This window comes from Dermacentor variabilis, chromosome 4 (assembly GCF_050947875.1).
Source record: "Dermacentor variabilis isolate Ectoservices chromosome 4, ASM5094787v1, whole genome shotgun sequence".
In the NCBI taxonomy this organism is placed as follows: domain Eukaryota; kingdom Metazoa; phylum Arthropoda; class Arachnida; order Ixodida; family Ixodidae; genus Dermacentor; species Dermacentor variabilis.
The window spans coordinates 96,290,159-96,314,358 of NC_134571.1; the positions used below are offsets into that span (position 1 = coordinate 96,290,159).

At 46.9% G+C, this 24,200-nt stretch overlaps 2 protein-coding genes across 5 annotated transcripts in view; one reads left to right on the plus strand and one right to left on the minus strand.

The window, feature by feature from the left end:
• LOC142579540 (flavin-containing monooxygenase 5-like) overlaps positions 1-24,200 on the minus strand; it is a 135,506-nt gene that overhangs the window by 37,090 nt on the left and 74,216 nt on the right. The window contains exon 2 of one of the 3 annotated variants that reach the window (XM_075689871.1): positions 4,775-4,952. The gene's annotated coding sequence lies outside the window, so the exon portion shown is untranslated. Of the gene's footprint in view, positions 1-4,770; positions 4,956-24,200 lie in introns of those variants that run through there. The other 2 variants (XM_075689870.1, XM_075689872.1) reach the window with 2 other exon arrangements.
• The window catches only part of LOC142579539 (flavin-containing monooxygenase 5-like), an 82,776-nt gene that overhangs the window by 3,595 nt on the left and 54,981 nt on the right, over positions 1-24,200 (plus strand). Inside the window, exon 1 of one of the 2 annotated variants that reach the window (XM_075689866.1) lies at positions 22,749-23,696. The exons of the other annotated variant lie outside the window; for it this stretch is intronic. Within the exon in view, the coding sequence (XP_075545981.1) occupies positions 23,683-23,696 (14 nt within the window). The 5' untranslated portion in view covers positions 22,749-23,682. Of the gene's footprint in view, positions 1-22,748; positions 23,697-24,200 lie in introns of those variants that run through there. 2 annotated transcript variants of the gene reach the window in all.

The following is a 24,200-nucleotide window of genomic DNA, read 5'->3' on the forward strand; positions in this document are numbered from 1 at the left end:
ATTCTTCTTAAATACAAACTAAATGGTTCTGTCCGTTTCAAGGGCTCCTAATTGAGTGCGTTCTTATCTCGTGGTTTTATTTATCAGTTCTAAGCTTCATATAGCGCTATTTTGCCGACTTTGTCGGAATCGATAGACAATTACGTTACCATATAATGTGGCACCCGGTTCTATGCATAATTGTTAAAGTTTATTTTTTCCGTGTTGATCACAGCATAAGCTGTGGTACAACGAATTGTTCCGTTGTTAAGTGATTTCGAACAGTCGCAGGTAGGGTATACAAGGGCACTGAGTGCCTCTCCGTAGCGACGTCAAATTGCGGCCAATGAGAACCGTAGTAACAGCGGGTTTCGATTTCGCCACGTAAGGCTCGTTCGCTCACACATTTTAGAAAATTAGAGTTGTGAAATTAACAAGAAACACCGGAAGCTTCCGAAGCCGTCTTCGCAACACGCACAGTCGCATGGCATAGCGGCTATGTGTTGCGTTACTACGTGCGGGGTCGCGGGATCGAATCCCGGCCGCGGCGGCCGCATTTCGATGGGGGCAAAATCCAAAAACGCCCGTGTCCCATACAATGTTGGTACGTTAAAGATACCCTAGTGGTCAGAATTATTCCGTAGTCCCCCACTACGGCGTGCCTCATAATCAAATCGTGGTATTCGCACGTAAAGCTCCAGAATTCAATTCATGACATAGCACCTCGAGTGATGCCCCTCCCCCCCCCCCCCCCCCCCACCAGAGGATGCCACCGAAATTTTTCGATGCTAGTGCTCAACCTATCGAAGAGTGACAAGTTGGAGTGTATTTCTGTGCAAACTATAAATTAATTAATAGCCTCAGTTATCGATAAGACGCAAAGCTGGTGACTGTCCACGCTTGCGCATCGTAACTTTTCCATGATGTATGTCATCTCAATCAATGGGCGGACCATTTCCTATGTCCGAACCCACAGATTCCTCGGCGTAATTATTGACCGAGACCTCTGTTGGAGCCCGCACGTGGCCTACATGAAAGGGCGCCTAACAGCAACTTCCCAGTTGTTTATGTACTTGTCAGGAAAGACGTGGGGGATGTCAGTAGACGCAATGCTTAAACTCTACAGAACTCTCTTTCTCGATTTTCTACGATATAGTCTACCTGTACTGAACAGCACCTGCAAGACAAATATTCGTGTTCTGCAGGCAGCACAAGCTCAAAAACTCAGAGTCTGCCTTGGTTTGCCCAGATGCCCGTCAACAGAGGCAACTATTGCGATTGCTCGGGACCATCCAATGCGAACTCACATCACGGTGGAAGCCCTGAGAACGCACATCAGACATTTTGCACGTGCCCCCTATCATCACCTTGCAGCACTACCTTCAGACAGGCACCAATCATCATTCTCTAAAACTATCATCAATTACAACGACAAACTTCCCTCGGGCTTCACCGCTGCATCTAAACCATCGATACCCCCTTGGTGTCTTATCAGCCCTACAGTCCATCTCAGTGTACCAGTAATCGGGGAAAAGTCTGAACTGTCGTCGCCTGTGCTAAAACAACTGTCTCTGTTTCTTCTGCACGAGAGGTACGCGGACAGTGAACACATTTATACTGATGGTTCCACAACCATCCAGTGTCCGTGCGGTGCTGTGGTTGTCCCAAAAGCTATTACCATCAGCTTTAGGACTGACCACCCAGCAACATCAACATCTGCGGAACTAGCTGCTCTTCGCGCTGCACTTTGTTTCGTCAATCGGGAGCCACCTCGACAATGGTCAATCTTCAGCGATTCAAAGGCAGCCCTACAATCTGTGCTGTCAGCTCAGCGTCGCGGGCCATTCGAACAGCTCGTGCTCGATATTAGATGCCTACTCCATACATCACATGAGAAAGGACATCACGTGACGTTTCAGTGGCTGCCAAGTCACTGCGGCGTCATGGGAAACGAAGACTCCGATAATGCCGCTCGGGCAGCTCTCGAAGACACACAAGAAGAAGCCATACCGCTTTCACGATCGGACACAGCTAGCAGACTTCGAGTGCTTGCACAGGAGATCACGCTCTCTCTATGGTGCACACCAAACAGCCAGACCAACCAGAGCAACCGTCAATACCACCTGTCCTCTTTGATGCATCTCTATATGCCAACTGGACACCGCCGAAGAGAGGCGACTCTATTTTATCGCTTATGGCCAGGTGGTGGCTTTCACGAAATCTTACTCCTTCCGCATTGGAATGGCCGACAACGCTCTCTGCAATGCCTGTCTTTGCGAGGAGACGCTGGAACACATTCTTTGCGACTTTCCTGAGTATAATGTTCAGCGACAGTACCTGGCATCCGTTCTAGCGCACCTTGACACTCACGTTCCTCGAAATGATTTTAACATACCGCCGACAGAAGACATCGCCGCTGAAGGCGACGAAGGGATTACTTCGGTTTTTTGAAAGAGACGGGATTGGACAAGCGGCTGTGACAGTGATATCACGTACGACGCAAGATTGATAGACTCTAACTGACGATGTGTGTGCTGTGCGCTGTGCTCTCTCTCCCTCTCCCCCTTCCACATCTTTCATCTCCCCCATCCCTCTCCCATGTGTAGGGTAGCAAACCGGTTAAGCTAAACTGGTTAACCTCCCTGCCTTTCCTTCTCCACTTTTTCGTTCCTTCCTTCCTTCCATGATGCATAAAACCACTTCATCTTTCCCCCAAAACCTTTCCATACCACTGGTTTCACATTTAGGAAACAGTTTCTTCGAACTCCGAGTCTCCTCATGGAAAAGAAAATCTCGCTTTTCCTTATTTTTTATGGACCTGCTCCATAACATGCTACTCGGAGGCGAATGCACTTCGCTCTGAAACGAACTCACTGATACAGCGGCGTAATACCACCTTCTTTTATACATATCCAACAAGGTCTTTGTTTCATGTCTTCCTTCATGTTACAGAAGCTGCAAGCGTAGCCACTGCCACTTTCCTCAACGCGCAAAAGACGGCGTAGGGAGATTCGTGGTCTCGCTGTCAGACTGCTCTTTGTGACTCTTGTAACTATATCTACATATAGCTACCGGTCAATGCACAGTCTATTCGTGTACTTCACGTGTTATCGTCATGCATTGTGTTCAGTCAAACGAAAATGTTTCTTAGCTGTAGTAGTAACTGGTGCTAAAGGATCCCATAACTTAGAGCATGACCAAACGCATTTGACTGAGCGTGAGAAAAAATATAATGGTCATGAGTCAGCCTGATGCCTTTGCTGAAAGATGATGCGTTTATTGGAAATCAGTGTACGAAGAAGACGTGGGCAGGGTATTGTTTTGACAATCTTCAATGTCCCAAGTCGGACTGTAAAGGTAACTGTATCCTATCGTGGCTTTGTTTCACCTAAAGCACTGCTGCGCGCAGAACTGTATTCACGAATAATTTACAAGTCAGCACTCTTTGCCTGTGTGTTGCTAAGCGCCATTAAATTTTATCTTTTTCTCACGTTTACGCTTGAATGACCCTAACTGACTTGAACGAGAAGAAAGGGGGTTTCATTTCATACATTTCATCATACTGCAGTGATCCCACAGATGAGACACTTCCCAGAGTTCTGTGACTCGTTTAAAACTGTTCACTTTGAGCCCTGCATTCCACCGGTTGTGTACTGTTATGCTGCCTGACTTTACTGTCCTTTATTATTTTTGTCTTGCGCATGCATCTACACTACTCGCAAATGCGTTCCCATACGGCCTGCTCAAGCAATAAGCTGCGTATCTGAAATTAGCAATGCGAACAGTTTTCTCTCGATCGCCCTTAATGCGCACCTCAAGCATAGCTGAAAACGGGCTGCGTTGTGGTGTGCATTGAGAAAAAAAAGTCGTCTAATCTTCAGTTTGATGCTTGTCACATTCGACACACGAGTACAGTGTGACAGTTCTTCATACACATGCACACAAAAGACTCTCTTCCTTTGTATTAGCGAGGCTTACTTTATATACAATTAGCATCAAAAGCGGCAAATACGAATGCGAAAGTTCTCCGCACACTTTGTGAAATGTCTCATTATTATTGCTTTTTTTTCTTTGAAAACAGATAAACATGCAATAGAAAATTAAGAAAAGCGGGCTTTCACTTGTCTATTGACACGGACATTCTTATATTATTTTTCATACTAACCAACATGTACTCAACTTGTTTCATATATTTTACATTTATATATGCTGGTTCTTACATCCCTCAGCTTGGTTGCCTCATCACTAACTACTATAGTTTTGCTACCATAATAACCACGAGCCTAAAATTTCTTACAACATACGTTGTATGAATTGTACGAAGTATAATATCAAGAAACTAAATGACAACGGCCACTCGATCAAAGGGGAAACGACGGAAAATGATGAAAGCAAAAGCATAGGACAACAAATCACACGCTGACACTAAAGCAAAACGCACGTATTCTGTAAGTGACCTCTTGTCCGGATTGCGTTTTTTTCTCTTAAAGGCAGAAAGACAGAAAGCAAAAATGCGTTCCCGTATGGCTGATTAATAATTTACACTAGGTGAGCTCCTTCAGGCTTCGGTACTATATATGTAGAGCCCGGCAGTTGTTGGTCGGGGTCAGTGCGCTCTAAAGGACATTTCTGCTCGATCGCTCTACAGTCAGCGTAAAAGTAAACGCGCAAACAAATCTCCTGCCTAATGCAAGGTGACAGGCATTCTTTTTGCGTTCGCATTGTGGATACATGAACGTCTAGCGGCGTGCCTTAAGCAGGGAATAAGCGAGCTCCCGAAAGTGCACGCACCCACCTCCGTTACTCAGTGGCTTGGATTTCCTGGCGCCGACATCCCCGCGTCGTCAGATGACCAACGGACTCTCTTCTGCGCCGTGCGCTCCCAGGCCGTTGACCAAACGGACCCCACCGGGCTCCTGAGAAGTCCCGTCGCATCGTCCGCCTGATGAGATTCTCCTTGCACCCTCCTCTGCCTGGAAAGCAGGCAAGGGGGACACGTATAAGCACAACACCAAAGTTTCAAAGTGAATGGCAGTATAAAAAGAAGTGAAGAAAGCATCAGTGCGGGGAGGTGAGGCGGTGAGGGAGGATGGAGAAATTGCGCACTCTCGGTTTTCGTGATCGGGTAGTGAACGTGAGAAAGCGAAAGAGAGAGAAAGTGGACAACTCGAAGGGAGCAGACCAAGACAAAGCGAAAGAAAACAACCAGTGGGAAGTGGAAGGAGGAAGCCGGTGGGAAGGAAGAGACGGGCACGTGCGTTGGTATACAGAGTGCGGCGTGGTATAGTGCCATCGCCCTCGCTTACTTGACCCAAATTTGGGCGGCAGCGGCGGCGGGCCTCCTCGAACACTTTCACCCTTGGCCGCGGCGAGTGGGCCGTTGCAGGAAGGGAGAGCCCCGGACGCACAGTCGGGTCGACACTGACACGCATCGCACGGCTCGTTCTGCCTGGAGAGCCGTGGTGTTAAGTTGAGCGCCTCTGTCACTGGCCTCTGTGAACGGTTAGCGCTATCTTTAATTACTGATACTTGGAATTTCCGGCACGTGTCCCGGTCTTGGGAAAAAAAAGGATGTCACGATGTCAGTGTCAGCAACATACATGCATCTACAAAACTGCTTACACGAAGTTTTGAACAACTTCTTTGTCCTGGAATGTCCCGAATTGAAGTGGGGTGTCCCGGGAAATTGTACCATTTTTTTTATAATGTTCCCAGTGATTAAATAGAGTCGCTTGCACTCCCTTTGGCATTCAACTGCAGGTAATCTTTTGGCAGGGAGCCATATTGTTTTCCTCTGCCCATGTGTCCACGGTGTTCGAATCAGTATCGCTATAAACTGTCGTTCGTTGCTTTAAAATTGCGAGAACGTCAAAAGTACCACGTTTATTTTCATGTGCATCTGGCGTCGCATGCCACAGTGGTTCGTGACGGGTATGCGTCCGTTTTCAGAAGAGTTTTCAAGTGAAAGGTCGACCTTATCGCAACTACATAGTTTCATTTTCATTCCAAGCACCCACCTACGAGACGTCATAGATTTGCCGTTAGCCCATTCGACTATTTTTTGCATATTGGCACACAATATATTGTGTCCTGTATGTACTGCAGTGTATGTTACATGGAGTTCACCTATATCAGGGCGTGAATTGATGCAAAAGCTATCGACGGTGCTGTGTATCGAGTCTCACAATGTTGCATACGCCGAGCCCATACGCGAGAAACAAAATCAGCATTTGTTTGGCTCCTTTACAGATTTCTTAGCTCTTCCCGTCCGTTCTTTATATGCGCTTGACGTGTGCGGGCGTACTTATGCGGCTTCTGGAGCTATTGATAAGTATGCATCTATACCTAGTTTTACTGGGAGGCCGAAAACAGCGCGAGCTGACATCGAGGCGTAGATTGACATCTTACATTCTGTAGCAGTAAGGTTGAACGGTCCTTCTAAATTAAAGCTTGCTAGGAAAGCTGCCACTGAATGAATGTGTTCGCCAAGAACAGCGAATGGAGATTATGACTTGCACATAAAACGAGCGTTCAGGATTTTTCCTTTCGTCTCTGTAGAAGTGGAGCTTTTGTTCTCCAGCCGAATTACAGAATATAAGAAAGGTGAAAGACACAGGTTGAGCTAGCAGCCACTTGAGCGATTCTGGACAATTTAATTTGGCAATGGAGAATAAAAAGCAGAATGCGTTTATCCTGGTGGTCAAAATGATTCCGGAGCCCCCTCTCCCCCCCCCCCTTATAATAAATCGTGATTTTTCTACGTAATACCCCAGAATTTAGTTAAATTATTCTGTCTCTACAAGCGACTCTGTCACTTGGAGAGACACAACGGGCGTACAGGGACACGTGCATTCATATGTTGGCACTCCAGACTAAGTGACGCCCGTTGTGCCGCATAATTTTGAAACACAGTATACATAGGTAGATTATGAAAGGGCATTTGATTCAGTAGAGGTAGCAGCAGTCATAGAGTCATTGCGTAATCAAGGTGTACAGTTCATTTCCCCTTACCCTCCTCCCAGTGCAGAGTAGCGAACCAGAATCTTTTCGAGTTCGCCTCTTCTTCCGCTCATTTTATCTCTCTATATATCCCTCAAGGAGTACTGGAGACATACGTGCAATCTTGGGGAATATCTACAAAAGTTCCACAGTTACCTTGATTATCCACAAGAAAATTAGAAAATTGCCTATCAATAAAGGGTTCAGGCAAGGAGACACAATCTATCCAATAGTATCCACTGCATGCTTAGAGAAAATGATAAATGAAAGGCCTAAGAAGAAAAGCATGCTTAGAACAAGTATTCAAGCTATCATACTGGGAAAGATTAAGATTGAGGATCAACGGCGAATATCTCAGCAACCTTCGGTTTGCAGATGACATTGTCCTGTTCAGCAACACTGGGGACTAATTAAAACAAATTATTAAGGGCCTTAACCAATGAAGTGTAAGAGTGGGGCTGAAAACTAACATGCAGAAGACAAAAGAAGTGTTCACTAGCCTGGAAAAGGAACAGGAATTCATGGTCACCAGTCAGTTATTTACTCACAGTCAATTACTCACAGGAGACCCTGATCATGACAAGGAAATTTATAGAAGAAAAATGGGTTGGAGTGCATACGTCAGGTATCGCTGGCAGCTTACCATATCTTGACTGGGAGCTTGCCACTGTCGTTGAAAAGTGTGCAATCATTGCATTCTACCGGTGCTAACATATGGGGCAGAAACTTGCATATTAACGAAGCAGCTGTAGAACAAGTTTAGGGTGCTCCTTGAATTTCTAGGCAACCTTCGCCAAGGCATTTTAACAATGCGAGCGCTTCTCCTCCCATATGGAATGCGGCTTCGTATAGCACGCATTGCGCAATAAAGCGATGCTCAAATCACCGCTCTGTACAAAACCCAAGAATGGTTCTCAAGAATTAGCGCAGACAGCGCGGCCCACTTTCGCTTCCCTCTTTTCCTCTTGATTCATTTCAACTTGCCAGCCTCAACCTCTTGACACGGAATAGTTATAGACATTCACTTGAGGCATCTCACTGGAAAAGGGATTACGGGCTGGTGACTTGACCACGCGCTGCATGCAACTAACGTAACCTCACGCTTCACTGTGAATCACACACAATTGCGCTCCTCACGCGGACATGTTCCATCTGCTAATCTTGCGGAACTCCGAACGAGGCTGGATAGCCAGCCACCTGCAAAAAGTTTTGAATAAGACTGATTCCCACAGTGCACGGGATCTGCGTATTTACTCGCGACATTTCACCGCTGCGGGAACGCGGGGCATCTCTCATATCACCTCTCATATCGAGGCTCCATTACACTGAAAGCTTTTCGCCCAACAGTGGTCCTGCCACAAGGTCTCTCGTCCGAGTTCTGTGTATGTGACACGTGCAACTTTTCCCGTGCACCACTGCTGCAGCGCTGTGGAGAAAAACGGTACTGCTAGCACTGAAAACTATCGTTACACGCGCTATGAATCGGACAGAGAAAACGTGGTGTACTTCTAAAAAATATCGCAGCGATGGATACTGCCTCGGTCTCGTCATACAGAATTTGGGACATAATTGGTGCTACTACGATGAAGCGGAGAGAGCGCACCTGTGCACCTTCTCGGGAAACCATGTCAGTTATTCTATATCGTGATCTCAACGGCATTTTACAGAGAAGCTGTTAGAGGGAGCAATCAGCAACGTGACCTGATTGAAAGTACCATATGATTGCTTTGAAACGTGATTATGAATGACTGTTAAGTAAGGGTCCACCTTGCGTACACAAATAGACAACACCTTATTAGCGTGGTTTTTATTTTATTATTATTGTTATTTTTATTTTGCTGTGGCTTTAGCCACTAATCCGTAATTTTTTTTCTCACGCCTTGCGTTACCGGCTCCGAGTTTAATGTCAGCTAGGCGTTTGTATACCGCTGCGGTGGTAAAGAGCAGCTAACAACACAGCCTGCGTGGTATTCCCGAAGCGGCCGTAAATGACCAGGGCGTCGGTGATGAATCATCATAAGAGCCGCCAACAAACATCCCTAGTACTCCTGACGAAGAGTGTGAAGACTCGCTTACACATTGCTTCGTGTCTTTGCTGCATCAGTTGCTCAGATTGGCCTACATCTGCGAAAGGTTCTTTTCTTTATGAATATTGCTTCAAACATTGCTCAAAACTATTTAAAAGTTCTCGAAACGTTTCAGCAGCACCCGATACATATTTCAGCCAAGCATCTGTAATGCAACGTGCAAGTGGTGCGATTTGTCCCGCTCCGTCGGAGTCACTGTTGTAAACGGTCTTTCGTTTTTGCAACTCGGAGATTTAGGTTTCCTTCCCTGTACATGGTTCCGTCGCGTCCGCTTAGAGAAGCCCGCTACAGATTACCTTGACAGCGACAAAATATTTCTGCACGAGTAACGTGCGACGGCATGTTGTCGCACCATGGAGACTCGATGGCGCACGAAAATCGAGCGCAAGCGAGACTGGAATTCGAGAAGCAACGACACTGCTTTAATGTGACCACAGGCGTATATCCTGCCGCAGACACCGCAAAGCAAGCGGCTCCGTCGTCTCCTGGCTTCGCCTGTACATCATCACGCCATCTTTCGGTTGCACTCGGAGACAGCATTTCCCCCTCTGTTACCAGCCAAGAGCAGTTTTCGAGGAATAGGTATTCATGTATACATTGTGCCTTCGCGCGCAGTTTCGCCAAGGCCTGTCTTGCGCAACATCATTGTGCGAGTGATCGACGTTCGTGAAGGACGTCGAGGTTGCACGGTGGCTCACTCGGCGGCAAGGCCTGTATCTTGTTGCGCTGCCACGGCTTATGAACCAGCGAAATGCAAGTGCTCTCGGACCTGGATGAATACCCACGAAACAGAGCGGCCGAACCGCACGCGTCGACGTAAAAGCATCGGAACGAGCAGGCATGGCCATTCCTGCTCCATACACAAGCGCAATGGCATCGCTCTGAAGAGGCGTCGTCACAAGCTGCGACCGTAATAAAGGAGTCGTCATCGAGAGGACGCCCTCGACTTCTCTGAATAATTCAATCTTGCCCTGCTACCACCTCCAGGTAGCAGACAATCGCGTCCTGGTATGAATCGTGCCATGGTATGAATCGGTACGCAAAGAATTGAGTGCTACGAATTTACGTGCCGGAACTACGACGTAGTGGGAGGCTAAGGATTAATTTTGAACACCTTTCCATAACGTGCACTCAAAGCTAGGTACATGAGCGTTCCTGAAATTCGCCCCTATCAAAATGCGGCCACCACGACCGGGATCGAACTCACGAACTCGAGTACAGCAGCGCAAAACGGTGCTTCAAATTCTATGCACTGTAAAAAGAAAACTTTTTTTCCAGGAAGAGAAGGGGACGGCAATTTCATTAACAAGCCTTATCTTTTTCTTCTGGTTTTCACACGTTTTTCAATTTTATTAACATTTTATGCTGATTGCTTTTCCCGTCATTTTACAGAAAATGTTGTTATACAGTTTACTCTCTTATGGGAGTAACTGTTACTCTCCTCATGACTGCATCTTTCATGTAGTCGAAAGCTGGGATGTGGTTGTGCAGATAAGCATACTGTATATAACATCTCAGATGTGACAAGACACTCAGAGACAAGATAACTGTGACTACGCGACACTATCTAAGCATCAATTCTATCAGCTTATATATATAGCCATGCTCTGAGTGGCATGGCTCTTTGTGAGGACAGCTGTATCTTTTTTTAGAAATTAAGGCCAACTTGCTCGCGCATACAAGATATATCTAGATACCCTGACGTGGCTGGTGTAGCGCCACACATATGTTTTGTATGGGGTTTTACGTGCCAAAACCACTTTCTGATTATGAGGCACGCCGTAGTGGAGGACTCCGGCCACCTGGGGTTCTTTAACGTGCACCTAAATCTAAGTACATGGGTGTTTTCGCATTTCGCCCCCATCGAAATGCGGCCGCCGTGGCCGGGATTCGATCCCGCGACCTCGTGCTCAGCAGCCCAACACCACAGCCACTGAGCAACCACGGCGGGTGCCACACATATGTTAATTGATGATAAAAAGAGACGAACACATGTCATTTTGCCGACAGTATTGATGATAATTTGTTTGGATCACGGTATAGGGGTTAACTATATTATGGTAAATCCAAACTGTCTTTCAGCATAAATGCGAAAGAATCGTTTTCTAAAAAACGACATCTAGGTTGTTGTTCTTTTCCTATTGAAACTTTCCTATACTAAAAATACACGCTTTTCATTTTTCAAAATTTTTTCACATTTATTGTTTACAGTGTGCACATGTTAGACTAAATGCAAGAACTGCACATGAGCACTTCAACAGCAAGGACGGCGATATACCAGACTGCCGCGTAAAATTTTGAGATTCGTGTCAGTGCCGCCAGGCATGCAGTCCGAGCTAACTCTGCCTGCATCGGTCGGTGCGTACCAATCGATACGCTGTAACACGATAATGGGGCGCTATAGTTAAATCTGCAGCTAGCGTCAACCGATAACCAATGCGATAATGCGATAATGCCATAGTGATGAGGAAATGGCTCTGTCCCGCTGTATGTAAAGAGGTTTCGTGGACAGCGCTTGAGCGTGTTTGTCTGCGAAGGCTCCCTAGCGGTGTAGCTTGCGGGGTGCCTCTCGACGGCTGCTGAAGAAATTACTTCCAGTGACACGAGGCGACCGGGGCTCTGGTGTGCGCGCTCTGAATGCCCATCTGACAGCATTGGCCTGGCATCAACAGAAGAGGATACGAAGCATTCCTTGTCTCGTACCAGGTACATTGCAAACGTTGTAATCTAGAAAATATTACAGACTGCAATTTTGAAAAGGAACCTTCGTTTCTCGTGGCATGGATAGCGTCTACCTAGAGGATAAATGTGCTGTTAAATGTTCACATTGCTTCTCGCATTTCTCTACAAGTTTTTACAGTGTAGGCGTTAGTACGACTAGCGGCACCCAAAAACGTTGTACGCGTGTTCTCACAGTGTCCTGGTAGACTATATAATTCACGGAGTTTATATTTAGAGAGCATGTGGGAAATGTTAGGAGTGATGCGCAGAGAAAAAAAATTCAAGTCTCTGGGTTAAATATATGCTAAATGAAAATTGCTGAACCCTCGTGGTCTTCTTTCGTTTTTTTTTTCTGTCTATTTAAAGGCGCTATTGAAAGGCTTACAATGTTTCTTCGCTGCCCTTAGAACCCCCCCCCCCCCCCCAAATTGAGCAACAATTCAATATATGCAGAATTGGGGCCATGTTGCGTGACGCGTACCGAAAGTCTTTGTAGAAAATTGCTTACACAAGCGTTCCAGAGCTTTACAAACGAAGTGAGCAGGAATTTTGCCCAATGTCCTGAAATAACTCAACGTGCCACATAGCCATCATTTTAAGGCAATAGGAGGAACCTTATGCGCGATGCATGGGCAAAGTTTAAAAAGCGGCCGATAATTACAACCTTTGCAAAAAAAAAGTTCATTAAGCAGGTGCGTGAAAGTGCTACATGGCCGCTATCAGCATGTTTCCCAGTGTCCTGAGGGAAATTAACGTCACAGTGAGTTTATATTTGGTGAAAATATCGGCACGTTAAATTCCTTTTTTGGCGAAACTTCAGCGTTTCTGACTTGTAAGCTTTGGAAATAATTACTGAACCCTCGTTTTCTCCCTGTTTTCACTCGTTATATACGAGTTTCGTGGTCGCTTTGCCTAGTGGCAGTCATGAATTAAAGAAAGTACCTTATCTATAGTTGACGAAGACGCGATGAATTTTAGGAGTAATGTTCACGCGAAGTATACCATAGGTGTGTGTGTTATTTACAGTCTTTGCAGTAAAATACGTATTCAATGCCCTGGAGCGTCATAGGTGCGTCACAAATGGCTCAGAATTTAGCCTGCTTTCTTCAGAAAACTGTAATTGTCACCAAGATTTAATTTGATGAGAATGGGGGTAACAATTCGGCCAATAAGCATGGGAAGTTCAACATGTGTTGTTAAATTGCAACCTTTGGAAGAAAAATTCCTTTAACAAGTACTTGAGAGAATGAGTCGGGCGTCATTCGTAATGTTTCCCAAAATTCACCGTCCTAAGATAATTGTACATGACACCAAGAGAGAGAGAAAGGCAAAGAAAAGACAGGAAGGTTAACCAGAGATTATCTCCGGTTGGCTACCCTGTGCTGTGTGAGGGGCAAAGGGTGCGATAGTTGAGAGAGAGAAAAGGATTTTAAAATGGGGAAAAATAATAAAGGAAACGTACACACACACGCGCGCGTACACATGATACACACGAACTGTTTCCTTGGGCGCTGTCATGCAGCCTGCAAAGGCGTTTCTAGTGTTACGTGGTGTCACCGTACAATCCTACATCACAGAGTGTACAATGTGTACACGAAGTTCGCATATATACAGTGGAAATGGAGGCCATATTTGGCGTGATGTTTTGGGAAAGTTTGATGTCGCTGGCTTAATTATATGATTGCTACAAGTAATTACTGAATACTCGTTTTCTACCTATCTTCACGCGTTCTGCGAGACACGTCTACTTGACGCCTTCGGGGTAGAGAAACTTGGTTTGTGTTTGTTGAAAATAAGGGTCAATGTATGGGTAAATTTGTATTGTGAAATTAGTGGCACGATATAGGTAACGTGTATTATAACTCTGCACTGGCTCGGGCCTAACCGAAAGCCCGGGCGAGACCTAGCCCTGAGGCCAAGCTTCACTCTAAAAGCAGTTTACAGCCGATGGGCTGTATTATGTCCCCAAACAACAATCTTCATCTGCCTTAAATTGCCCGCATTTCCTTTAACACTGCGAGCCCGGTGCTCCTTATAGTCACGAACGGCTTGCGCGTTATCAGCTTGACAAAGCATGCTCGACAGGAAAGTAGCGAACGCCGAGTTTTCAAGGGAGGGAACGCAAGCAAGGCCCATGACAATTATCGTTGATGGGACAAAATAAGCCCCAAAGGGTGTGAACTCATTTTAGAGTATTGGGCCGGAAGAGCATGGTTCTGACGCGGTTCGATTCTCATGCGGTTCGTAGCTGAAGAGGCTACGAGATGCTGTTGATTGATTTCAAGTGCCCGTCATTCGTTAGTATCTTAGCGCAGAAGCGTTTCTGCATTGTAGCGCAACCTGGTCGCAGCGGCCCGGGATTCAAACCCGCGACATCGCACTCGGGAGCAGAACGCGCGCCATAGCCGCGCAGACAGCACGGCGTGAACGCGACAAAGGAACGTGCCGTTTTCTAGGGACCGAAAGCTACGATTCTTTTTTACGCGCAAGCGTATACATGCGCAGTCTGCGAAATGGGAGAGATTAAGTCGGAGGCTGCGGAGCTGGAAGAGGGAAGCGAGCGCCGGAGGAGGAGGGCACATGGTAGTGGAGAGGAGAAGCGCACGAGGCACGGAGGAGCGCTCGGCGGAGGGGGGAGAAGGAAAGAGGCAGAGCGTCGCGGAGGAAGAGAAAGGCAGAGGCGCGCTAGGCTTACGTCCTCTGGCAGTTGCTACGGGCTCTGTATGCGCCGTGGATGTACCGGGTTACGCTACCGGGGTTCGCCTGGCAATCGAGAGACCGAGCGAGTAGTGTTCCTGTATATGCTCCCGCAGGGAGCAGAGTTGCGCATACCTTTTCCGGCGCCGCTCGCACTGCTATTCGCCGAGCGCGATCACGTTGTGCAAAGTGACGTCAAATGATCAACGCGCGCTCCGAAGCCAACTTTACGAACACGGCGCCGACTCGTTTCTGTCAGTGCCATCGAAATTGCAATCAGCGGACCGTCGAGGGCGCGTAGCAACGATCGGTTCCTGGTCGCAGGTGCGGTATTCGAGCCCAATAAGTTAATGACTTCGGTGAAGTGCTACGAAGCAGATCATTTTGACACTTGTATTGCAGTGTACACACAAACTTGTATACACAAACTAAAAATTTCGGGGGGTTGGTACGTCTAGGCTACGTCAATCATTCGAGCTTGGCCTGCATTAAAAAGTGTCATCTTGCTCAGCGCTTGCGTACAGTTACCGCATGTAGCTCGCGACCAGCAGGCAAAAAAGCAAATGGAACACCGCGCGGCATTTGCCTCCTGCGCGCGCGAGGAGTGGCTCCACTGCAGAGCTGGATCATAAACCGGACCTATGCGCAACTCTGCTCCCTGCGGGAGCATATACAGGAACACTACGAGCGAGCAGGACCGAGCACCAAAGCAAGCGGTGGCATACAGGTGGAGCGCGAGTCAGCCGACCCCGAAGTCGTGGGCAAGCACCGGGCATCTGCTGAATAAGACCGGCAAAGGGCGCGGGTTAGGCGTGCTTACAGTGGCTTCGACCTTTCCTAATGGGGCTTAACACTATATAAAAATAAAAAACGGACATCCAACCTACAGAATAAAAATAAGCCTTAATAAACGGCGATATTTACACACAATCAAATCATTTCTAAAGCATTCTACGCGTAATGCACAAAAAGGTAACGCCATCCATGCGCATGCACCTGACCCGCTTTCTAGAAATGAAACCTAACTATACTTTTAAACTGACACGCGAGGTCTTCGAGTCTTCAGTTACAGTGAAGACGGCAAACACGCGTGTGAGCCAAGCTTCCCTGATTTTGCACGATAGTGAGTTGGATATCTTGCAGTCCGTTTGTGCAGGAATTCTAACTTAAGGCAGACGATTTTTTGTATATATATATAGTCTCTGCTTTCGTCCAAGCCACTTACAACCTATTCTTTTGGCCTGCCCACTGCAGGTGAGCCCTTGTCACCCCCGCCTCCCCCCCCCCCCCACACACACAGACATTGTTCATTTACCAAAATTCTTTCAATTGATAGTAAGCAATCGAGTTATTTAAATAAGTCGCCTCTGTCAATTTGCGCTTTCCTAACCATTAACCCACACCGACTCCCAGTTCGCTTTTATTATTGTTATCATCATTATTCTCTTCCTCTCTCTCTTTTTTTTTTTTTTTTTTTTGTATGTGTACATGTGCGGGTCGAGAGACGCCTGCCTGAAAACGTCGCGTCGGCAAGCGTGTCAGCGTTGCCGAGAACGCGTATTTTTTTTTTTTTTCGCTCAAACGTGCAAGCACGACGACGCCCGAACCTTGAACCTCTGGCCCCAGGATGCGGCGTGCACCCGCAATAACCACGCCGCCTTGCGCAATGCACCGCGCAACCCGATGCGCGCAACGCGGTCGCGAGTGCGCGTAACCAACCCGGCGCAAATCGAGGAAGAGAGGACCGAGCGGTGGCCCTTTTTTGTCCCGTGACGCCCGTGACAGTGTTAATGACTTCCTCGCGTCTTGATGCGCGTAGTACGCGTACACTGCTTGTTTTTACTTTTGTCTTCTTGACCCGCCATTCTTGTTATACCCCTTCGCGAGTGTTCGTTTTTGTTCCCGAAGACGCCTTGCTCACTGAAGGCGCGCTGCACTTACCTGCTTGTGGGCGCTCTTATGTAGCGTGCTCAATGACTGTTACGATAAGATCTATCTCGCAGGGAACGCTCACTGTGTGAAATGAGCTTGTTACACGGAGACTCCGAGGTTTACGGCAATCGCGTATAGCATTGTCGCTTTGGTTTGTATGAATACGCGCATGGTGGCGTATAAGCGGCGTATCATTCACGCGATTTCTGTTGAAAGCCTCGATCCTGCCACTCAATTTTGCTGCGAGCCATATTTAAGAGAGAACTTGAAACTAACTACCCGTCATAATTCATTAATTGATTCGTTGGTTGTCGTGTAAACTGAAGCTTACATATGAAAGACAAAATAGCGGTGGGCAACGGATTAAAATTGAACACCTGGGTTTTCTTTAATGGGCACCCAAATGACGGTACACGAGTGTTCTTGTATTCCGCCCTCATCTATACGCGACCACTCGTGCCAGAAAACGAACCTGCGTTCAGCAACAACTTGCCGAAGCCACTGAGCGGTCTGTTGTTGTTATTGTTAAAGGCATTTCTAAAGAAAAGAAGAAGAAGAAGTGGCCTCGGCCGCCAGGTGGCGGTACCGCCAGCACAACATACATCCTCATTCTCGTAGGTCCTCCGCCTGCCGCAAGGGCTTTATTAAGCTAACTGAATTTCTCAAAGTAAAATGCGTCAATAAATACGTAAAGTACGACTTACGACCTACATATATGACAGCTTCGGATGGTTATTCGACTATACGAAAAAACATAAATCTGTTGCGCGGAAACTCAAGCACAAGTACCTCTTTTCCAGCAGCCGTTTTCCGGGTGAGCACGCCGCGAACAATCCCGACCAACAAGAGGCTAACAGCTTCGCTGTACAATGACAGATGACAGTCAGCACATGTGTTCTTCTTGTCCTCGTTTTTCTGAGTGCTGTACGAACAAGACATTGAATATATTTGTTTCTCGTTCGATCCTGCTGCGAGTGGCGCGGTGAGCCGTCGTCACATAGTCTCTATAGAAGGTCACGCTGACAGCAGCGTCACTGGCCTCTCCGGTGGTTGAGCTCAAGAACTACAGCGAGCGGTGTGCTGCATCAGATAAGCTCAGCATTCATTTGATCAGCCTGCCTCTTCTCTGTTAACCCTTAATTGGCTCACTGCTTTCGTTTCTGTAACGCGCTGCTGCACTTCTGCCCACATCGCGTGTGTTCGCAAAACAACAACAAAGAAAAGAATCGTCACGTTGCGCAACGGCGACGAGGCTTTTCGTCGTTGCAGAGCCCACCGTCCGAGAGACCATCATCATCATTATAACCTGTCTGCATAGTCTCGTCGCCGCACACGGCATCGGTGACACGTGCGGAGCGATGCAAAGGCCGCTCGCTCTGCTTTCCTTTTGTCGTTACGCGAGTAACGCACTCCGGCCACGGCCGCCATTTGGTACCGCGCCCTAAACTAGGGGTCGGCCCTTTTGTGTCTTCCCCGTTCCATAGCTCGGCGCGGAACACATTGACGTGAGACACGCGACGCTCGGCGACCCGCCCTTTGCGCTTTTGGTGTAGCTGTCTGTACGGTGCCGTCGGAGAGGAAAATAGACGCGGGGCGTATCATCTGGCGGACCCGTTGCACAACTTACATCAAGGAGCAATTATTTTCTTCTTTTAAGCCTCCTCGGCTCGCATCACGCAGCAAAGGCGCGCATCTTTGGCGCACGGTATTCGTTCTTGCAGGTCAGGGAGGAGTCCACTCTCTTGGCAAGCGTTCTCCTCGTGAGAATTTTGGCCGTCCCTTGGTCTCGGGTGTCTTGCATATGCTTCGCCATTCGAGGTGCATCATATTTTTCAGAGACAAGTGCGGAGCGACTTGCCCAGGTAATCGGCCTCTGCTACAGGCCTCTCAGCAATACAGCATCTTCCCGTCATCCATACCGTGTCCACCTGTTTCGCATGCGCGACAGCCTGTGCAGTGCGTGGGAAACACTTAGGTTTCATCGACGTCCGTGCGTTTGTTCGTTTGTCCGGGGGTGAAGGGGAGAAAGATGCGCGGCTTTAACGGGCGCCGGAAATAGTGCGTTGGGAGAAAAAAAAAACAAGGAACGCTGCAGACAATCTCGGGTACTGTCCAAATTACTGTAAGCGCGATTGCAGCACCTTCATGCGACCATACGCAAAATACATCTGCCCATTGCTCTGCTAATTTGTACAAGTCACAGCTTCCCATTTAATCTGAAAGGTCCTGTCCATGCATGACGTCGGACATATGCGGCTTTGTGACCACGCTCTCCCAGAACGTAGCCATATATGTTCTATTTACAAGCAAGTGAAGTGAGCAATTGCGGAATGTTTATGTGCCTTGCCCTGGCTCATTCTATGCTTATGCGCCCGTTACTTAAGTGCACGACTGTATGGGCTGACGTAAGTAGGCACTTTAGTCTGGGCTGTGCACCCGTTGTCGCTATAGCCTGTCTCTTCAGGTGTACCATAATCAAACGAGCGCGTTCCTAGTAGAATTCCTTGCTTTCTGTATCGATATGAGAGCGTTCCCCCACTGCTTCGCGGATTCACCGACCTGCTTGCGAACTCCTCACCTTTCTAAAGTGAAGTTTTCTTATTGCCTCAAAACCGTTGTTAACACGGTTTTTTCAACTGAGGCAGAAGCGATGCCTGAGGTTACTTTTAGCGTGTCTGATATTCGAAAATTGTTAGAAAGTGTCACACCAGCTAAAGCGTGTGACCCAGATGATATTCCAGTAGCGATAATAAGGAACTGTTCAGCAACGACGTTATCTTTGTACTTTTACTGTTTATTTCAGAAGTGCTTAGTTGAGAAAGCACTGCCTCGTGAATGGAAATTAGCATGTGTTACACCTGTTCATAAGAATGGACCAAGAGATTACGTTGAGAACTACAGGCCGGTGTCTTTAACTAGTATAACATGTAAAATATTTGAACAGGTCCTTTATAGCTGTATAATGGCACATTTGGTTAAACATAATCTTCTGCTTCCTAGTCAACACGGATTTCGGCAAGGTTTTTTTTGCTCAACGCAAATTGTTGAGTTCACACATGATTTGGCTCTAGCAATAGATAAGCGTTAAGTAGTTGACTGTATTTTCTTGGATTTCAAAAAAGCATTCGATGTTGTTCCTCATGACTTTCTTATTAGTAAATTACGGGGCTATAAACTGAATGAATCTGTTATTGCATGGATAGCCGAGTATCTCTCTCTAACACAGCAGTCGGTCGTTCTCAACGATTGTTGAGAACGACCGACTGCTGTGGAACTCCTGAGGTCACGTATGCTCCCGTGACCTCAGGAGTTCCTCAGGGCTCAGTTCTGGGCCCTCTTTTGTTTCTGTTGTATATAAATGATATTACTATTGGCCTCAAATCTTCGTTCAGAATGTTCGCGGATGACTGTGTAGTTTGCAAGACTACAGAGAATCAACGTGATTCCAAATACTTGCAGCATAATTTGAATGTTAGCATCCTGGTGTGCCCATTCAGAAATGTCATTGAATGTTAAGAAGTGCGTTCACGTCACCTTTACAAGGAAACGTTCATACCAGTTGATTACGTATACCGTAAATAACGCTGCTTTAAGCACGGCCACGTAATATAAATATCTAGGAGTTTATTTAACGAGTGATTTGAGGTGGACTAGGCACGTTCACCACATAAAAGTTAAGGCTGCACGTGTTTTGGTTTTTTTAAGACGTAATTCCAGCGAACTTCCATCTAACTTAAAAGAAAACTGTATTTCACTAATGTGCGCTCACTGTTAGAGTACGCATGTGTTTGCTTGCACACGTATACCAAAGAGCTGGCCGATACGCTTTAAAACATACAGAATAGGGCAGTGCGATTCGTTTCAGGTAATTGGTATCGTCAACTTAGTATAGATGAGAGAAAGCAAAACTCAACTTAAATGGGAAGACTTGAAGGATCGTAGACGAAACCTCAGGTTGAAATTTTTTCATAATATCTACCATTCCAAAACTGGGATCGATAATGAGAAGTACATCCAAGCGCCGTCCTACATATCCCAAAGAAGGGACCACAGCCTCAAAGTAAATGAATTTCCCTTTAAAAGTGACGTCTTGCGCTATTCATTTCTTGTTATATGTATAAGAGAGTGGAATGATCTTCCGCCTATGATTGTATCCATTGTCTCTAATCATGATTTTTACCGCGCTTTGTGTAATTAGTTTCTTTATTGGTTTCAAATATGATGCTTATTTTTATGTGTGCCCCTGCTGTAACGCCTGCAAAGGTGAATCAAGCATCAAATAAATAAATAAATAAATAAATAAATAAATAAATAAATAAATAAATAAATAAATAAATAAATAAAACTGGCATTGTAACATTGCGTTGAATATTTGGGATTTTACATGCAGCGTGTTCTACGCACCTTTGCTGTTAATCTACTTCCTGAAAGAAACTTCAACGTCGATATCAATGTTAAGGCAATTGTATCAGTCACCATTAAAGTGGTAATTACTGTTCTCCCATGTTAAATCATTAATAAACGACAACAGTCCCTCATCCCCTTCCACATGCTGAGTAGCACGTATACAATGCTGCAAGAAATATGTGCGTTTCATTAAATCTATCTATCTATCTATCTATCTATCTATCTATCTATCTATCTATCTATCTATCTATCTATCTATCTATCTATCTATCTATCTATCTATCTATCTATCTATCTATCTATCTATCTATCTATCTATCTATCTATCACTTCGATATCCGTTTCAATTCCTGCGTAAATACAATTTTTTCGTAGCTATCAAGCTTACCTTTCCAGCAAGCCGCGAATAGATCCGCTTCACAAGAGCATGCAGTGCTGCTTTCATGGTCATCGCGATTTTTTTACAAAGCGCTAGAGAGCTGAGAGCACTTGCAAAGAAGAATAGATATAATGACGCCGGCATACTTTCTCCATATGCTTCCAACAACCCAGAAAGTGCTTATCTTCGCTTGGCTATGCCTACGAGTGCATACAGGCGATTTTCCCAATCTGATCAGTCTACATAACTCTGTGCAGCTCCAGCAAAACTCTTGCTTGGGCTAGTTGGTTCACGCTCGAAGTAGTAAAGGCAAGGCGCAGAAGACCAGGACCCATGAAGAAGAACACAAATGACAGGACCGACAGGACAAACGACAGGCTTGCTGCGGAAATAAACTTAGTTGTGAGTGGCGCCGGTCCTGTCGTTTGTGTTCTTCTTCTTGAGTCCTGGTCTTCTGCGCCTTGCCTTTACTACTTCTGCAGCTCCAGACTGCCGTTCTCATCGCACATCTCCGAGTGACTTTTTTTCCAGGTTTTGTTTACTTTGTGGGATATTGTTTCGTCACAAGGCCAGGCTAAGGAGGTCAGCGGTCTCACCCGTGGGCTTCTTGCTCATAAGGGGGCCACTGGGCCCCGATGGGCCGTGCACGTTTTGCAAAGAAAACACGGTGCTCTCATTGTAAGCAGTGACCTTGCTGCATAATTACAATGCAGAGAAACACAAGACACTTGGTGCGCATAGCTAATAGCTATAAATAAAACCAAAACGTGTTCAATCATCTGTGCCCGACGATAAGGCGGTCCGGGAGTTCTACCTCTTCTTCGTGCAAGCTTACCGAAGGCTCTCTAAATCATACTAAAGCATGTTAAAGCGTTTTGACGGCCATCAGACTCTGCTTCAATTGATAGGTGACGCTTGGAGGGAAAAGTGCCGACAGCTTTTGCGACGCTAGGTCCAGCGGCAGCTAGCAACACCCTTTCTCCTCCTCTCACATTTAAGTTTCCGCTCTCTCAAATTTTATTTCGCGCGAGCCCTGATACAGTCGTTCGCAAAAGTTGACGGGACAGGTAATTTGCCGAACAAGCCCTATTCTCATGAAGCCTGGGCGCAGCTAGAGCCTTGAACTCAGTGCTTCGGGGTGTAGTAGTCTTTGCGACCTACACAGTGATCAATTAAATTACGGAAGGTTCATGCCTTAAAACCGAGCAGAAATTCATATTCGCCGTGAAGCACGTGTCCCGTAAACTTTCGCGGCCGACTGTACTTGTATTTGTTCCCGTAGTTACGCACCGCGTGGATCGCCTCGACATTTTTCGTCAATACGAAGCTTACGGGACTAACGAGTTAACGACTCATCGCCGGTCGGGCTGTTACGCGTCCGAGGAGGAAATCGGCCGCCCATCACAACAAGCGTCGTCGGCTTTGCCTCTTTCCTCGAGTTCGTCTCACCCACGGCACCGCGGCGTGCCCGTCGGTCGATCGGCTAGCCGGGCGGCGGCGGCTTGCGTAATGTAGCCCGCGCTGCAACCGACGACCAGCTGCGAGGAGCGTCGAAGGCGACCGGAAAGTGGAGAAAGAGGTTGCCGGGTCTCCGCCGGTCGGACAGTATGAGCGAGCGCCCTTGCCCCTTCACTACCCGCGCTCTGCGGCTGCCGTGATCCAGTCGCGCTCGGCGCCTCTCACTGGCTTTGTTCGACGGCGAGTGACGTGTGCTGGTGGTTCGAAACTCGTTCGAGTGGTTTTTCTCTTCTATTTCTTTCTATCTTTCTTTTCTTTTTCTGTGCTGCCCCTGGAATTTCCAACGATCATTGACGATCAACAAGCCTGCCTTTAGACCCTGGCAACACCTGGCAACACCTGGAGCGGCGGGCGCCTTCGTATCTGCAACAAGCATCGTCTCTTGGATCTCGTCGGACGCTAAGCGCGCGAAAGCATCGCGTCCGGCTCATCTGCGGAGTGGACGAAGCCTATAAAGGTGCCTTCGGACCGGTACGTCGACGGTATAGTCTTGTGCCTTGGCGATTTCTTTCAGGCAAGTCAGTTCCGGCCAAAACGTGCGCGTGATAAACGCCAAAAAAAAGAACCTTGGACGCTGGCAAGTTGAGGAATAGGACATCGGGAGCATTCAGCGATCTTAAAGGCATCAGAACAAGTTTTGAGGTTGCTGAAGAAAATTCTCGCCTCGAGCCGTTGCTTCAAGAATCGCTATTGTGCTTATTGGAAACGGATGCTACAGATGCAGGAGGCATGGTGCGACTACTAGCCACTGAATTCGACAGTCGCGCTCTTTTCCCATCCTTTCGTGTTTGAAAGACTGTGAACAAGAGGCATCGTTCGGATCCACCACAAAAGCGCAACCGAATACGTCTGAATCTAATCAGCTGCCCGCAGGAAGTTCGGTGCTCTTCCACTGGTACGCCGAAAGAGCCGCTGGAGCTTCGGGCCGGGAGTTCTGCCTTCGAGTCGGAAACGTTGTCACCTATGGAGACGAATTCGTGAGTAGTGCTACTCATCCCGCAATCACTTTGGTTAAGGAACGGCTAGATGTTGCTACGCTTGGGGGGAATGCTATGCTTCCTATGCTTGGAACGCGCAACAAAAAGGAAAGGGGGGCGGGGGAATGCGTGTGGAACACACAGCAGTCTTTCTGTATAGTCCAAGGCCTTTTTATTTTTCCTGTTACGTGTTTATCTCAATAGGGTCTTCATTCGGCCGACGTTTCTTCCTTCCTGTGTCCTTGTTGTGTCATTATTAACCTCGTCAATGACGCGCTGTTAGCATGTGCTGCACAGCGACCAGCACGCCGAACAACAAACGAAAAATTGTTATGCGTTCATTCTACCGTGGCCTCCTTAGATAGTTCTTACTCTTTCATTTTTTTTTCTTCACATGTGAATGGTGCCGTCTTTTGCCATACAACTATTTAGCCACAGTTCTTTAACAAGTGTCCTTAAGGAATGGTGCAGTCAGCGAATACCGAAGACGGCTCTTGCAGATGG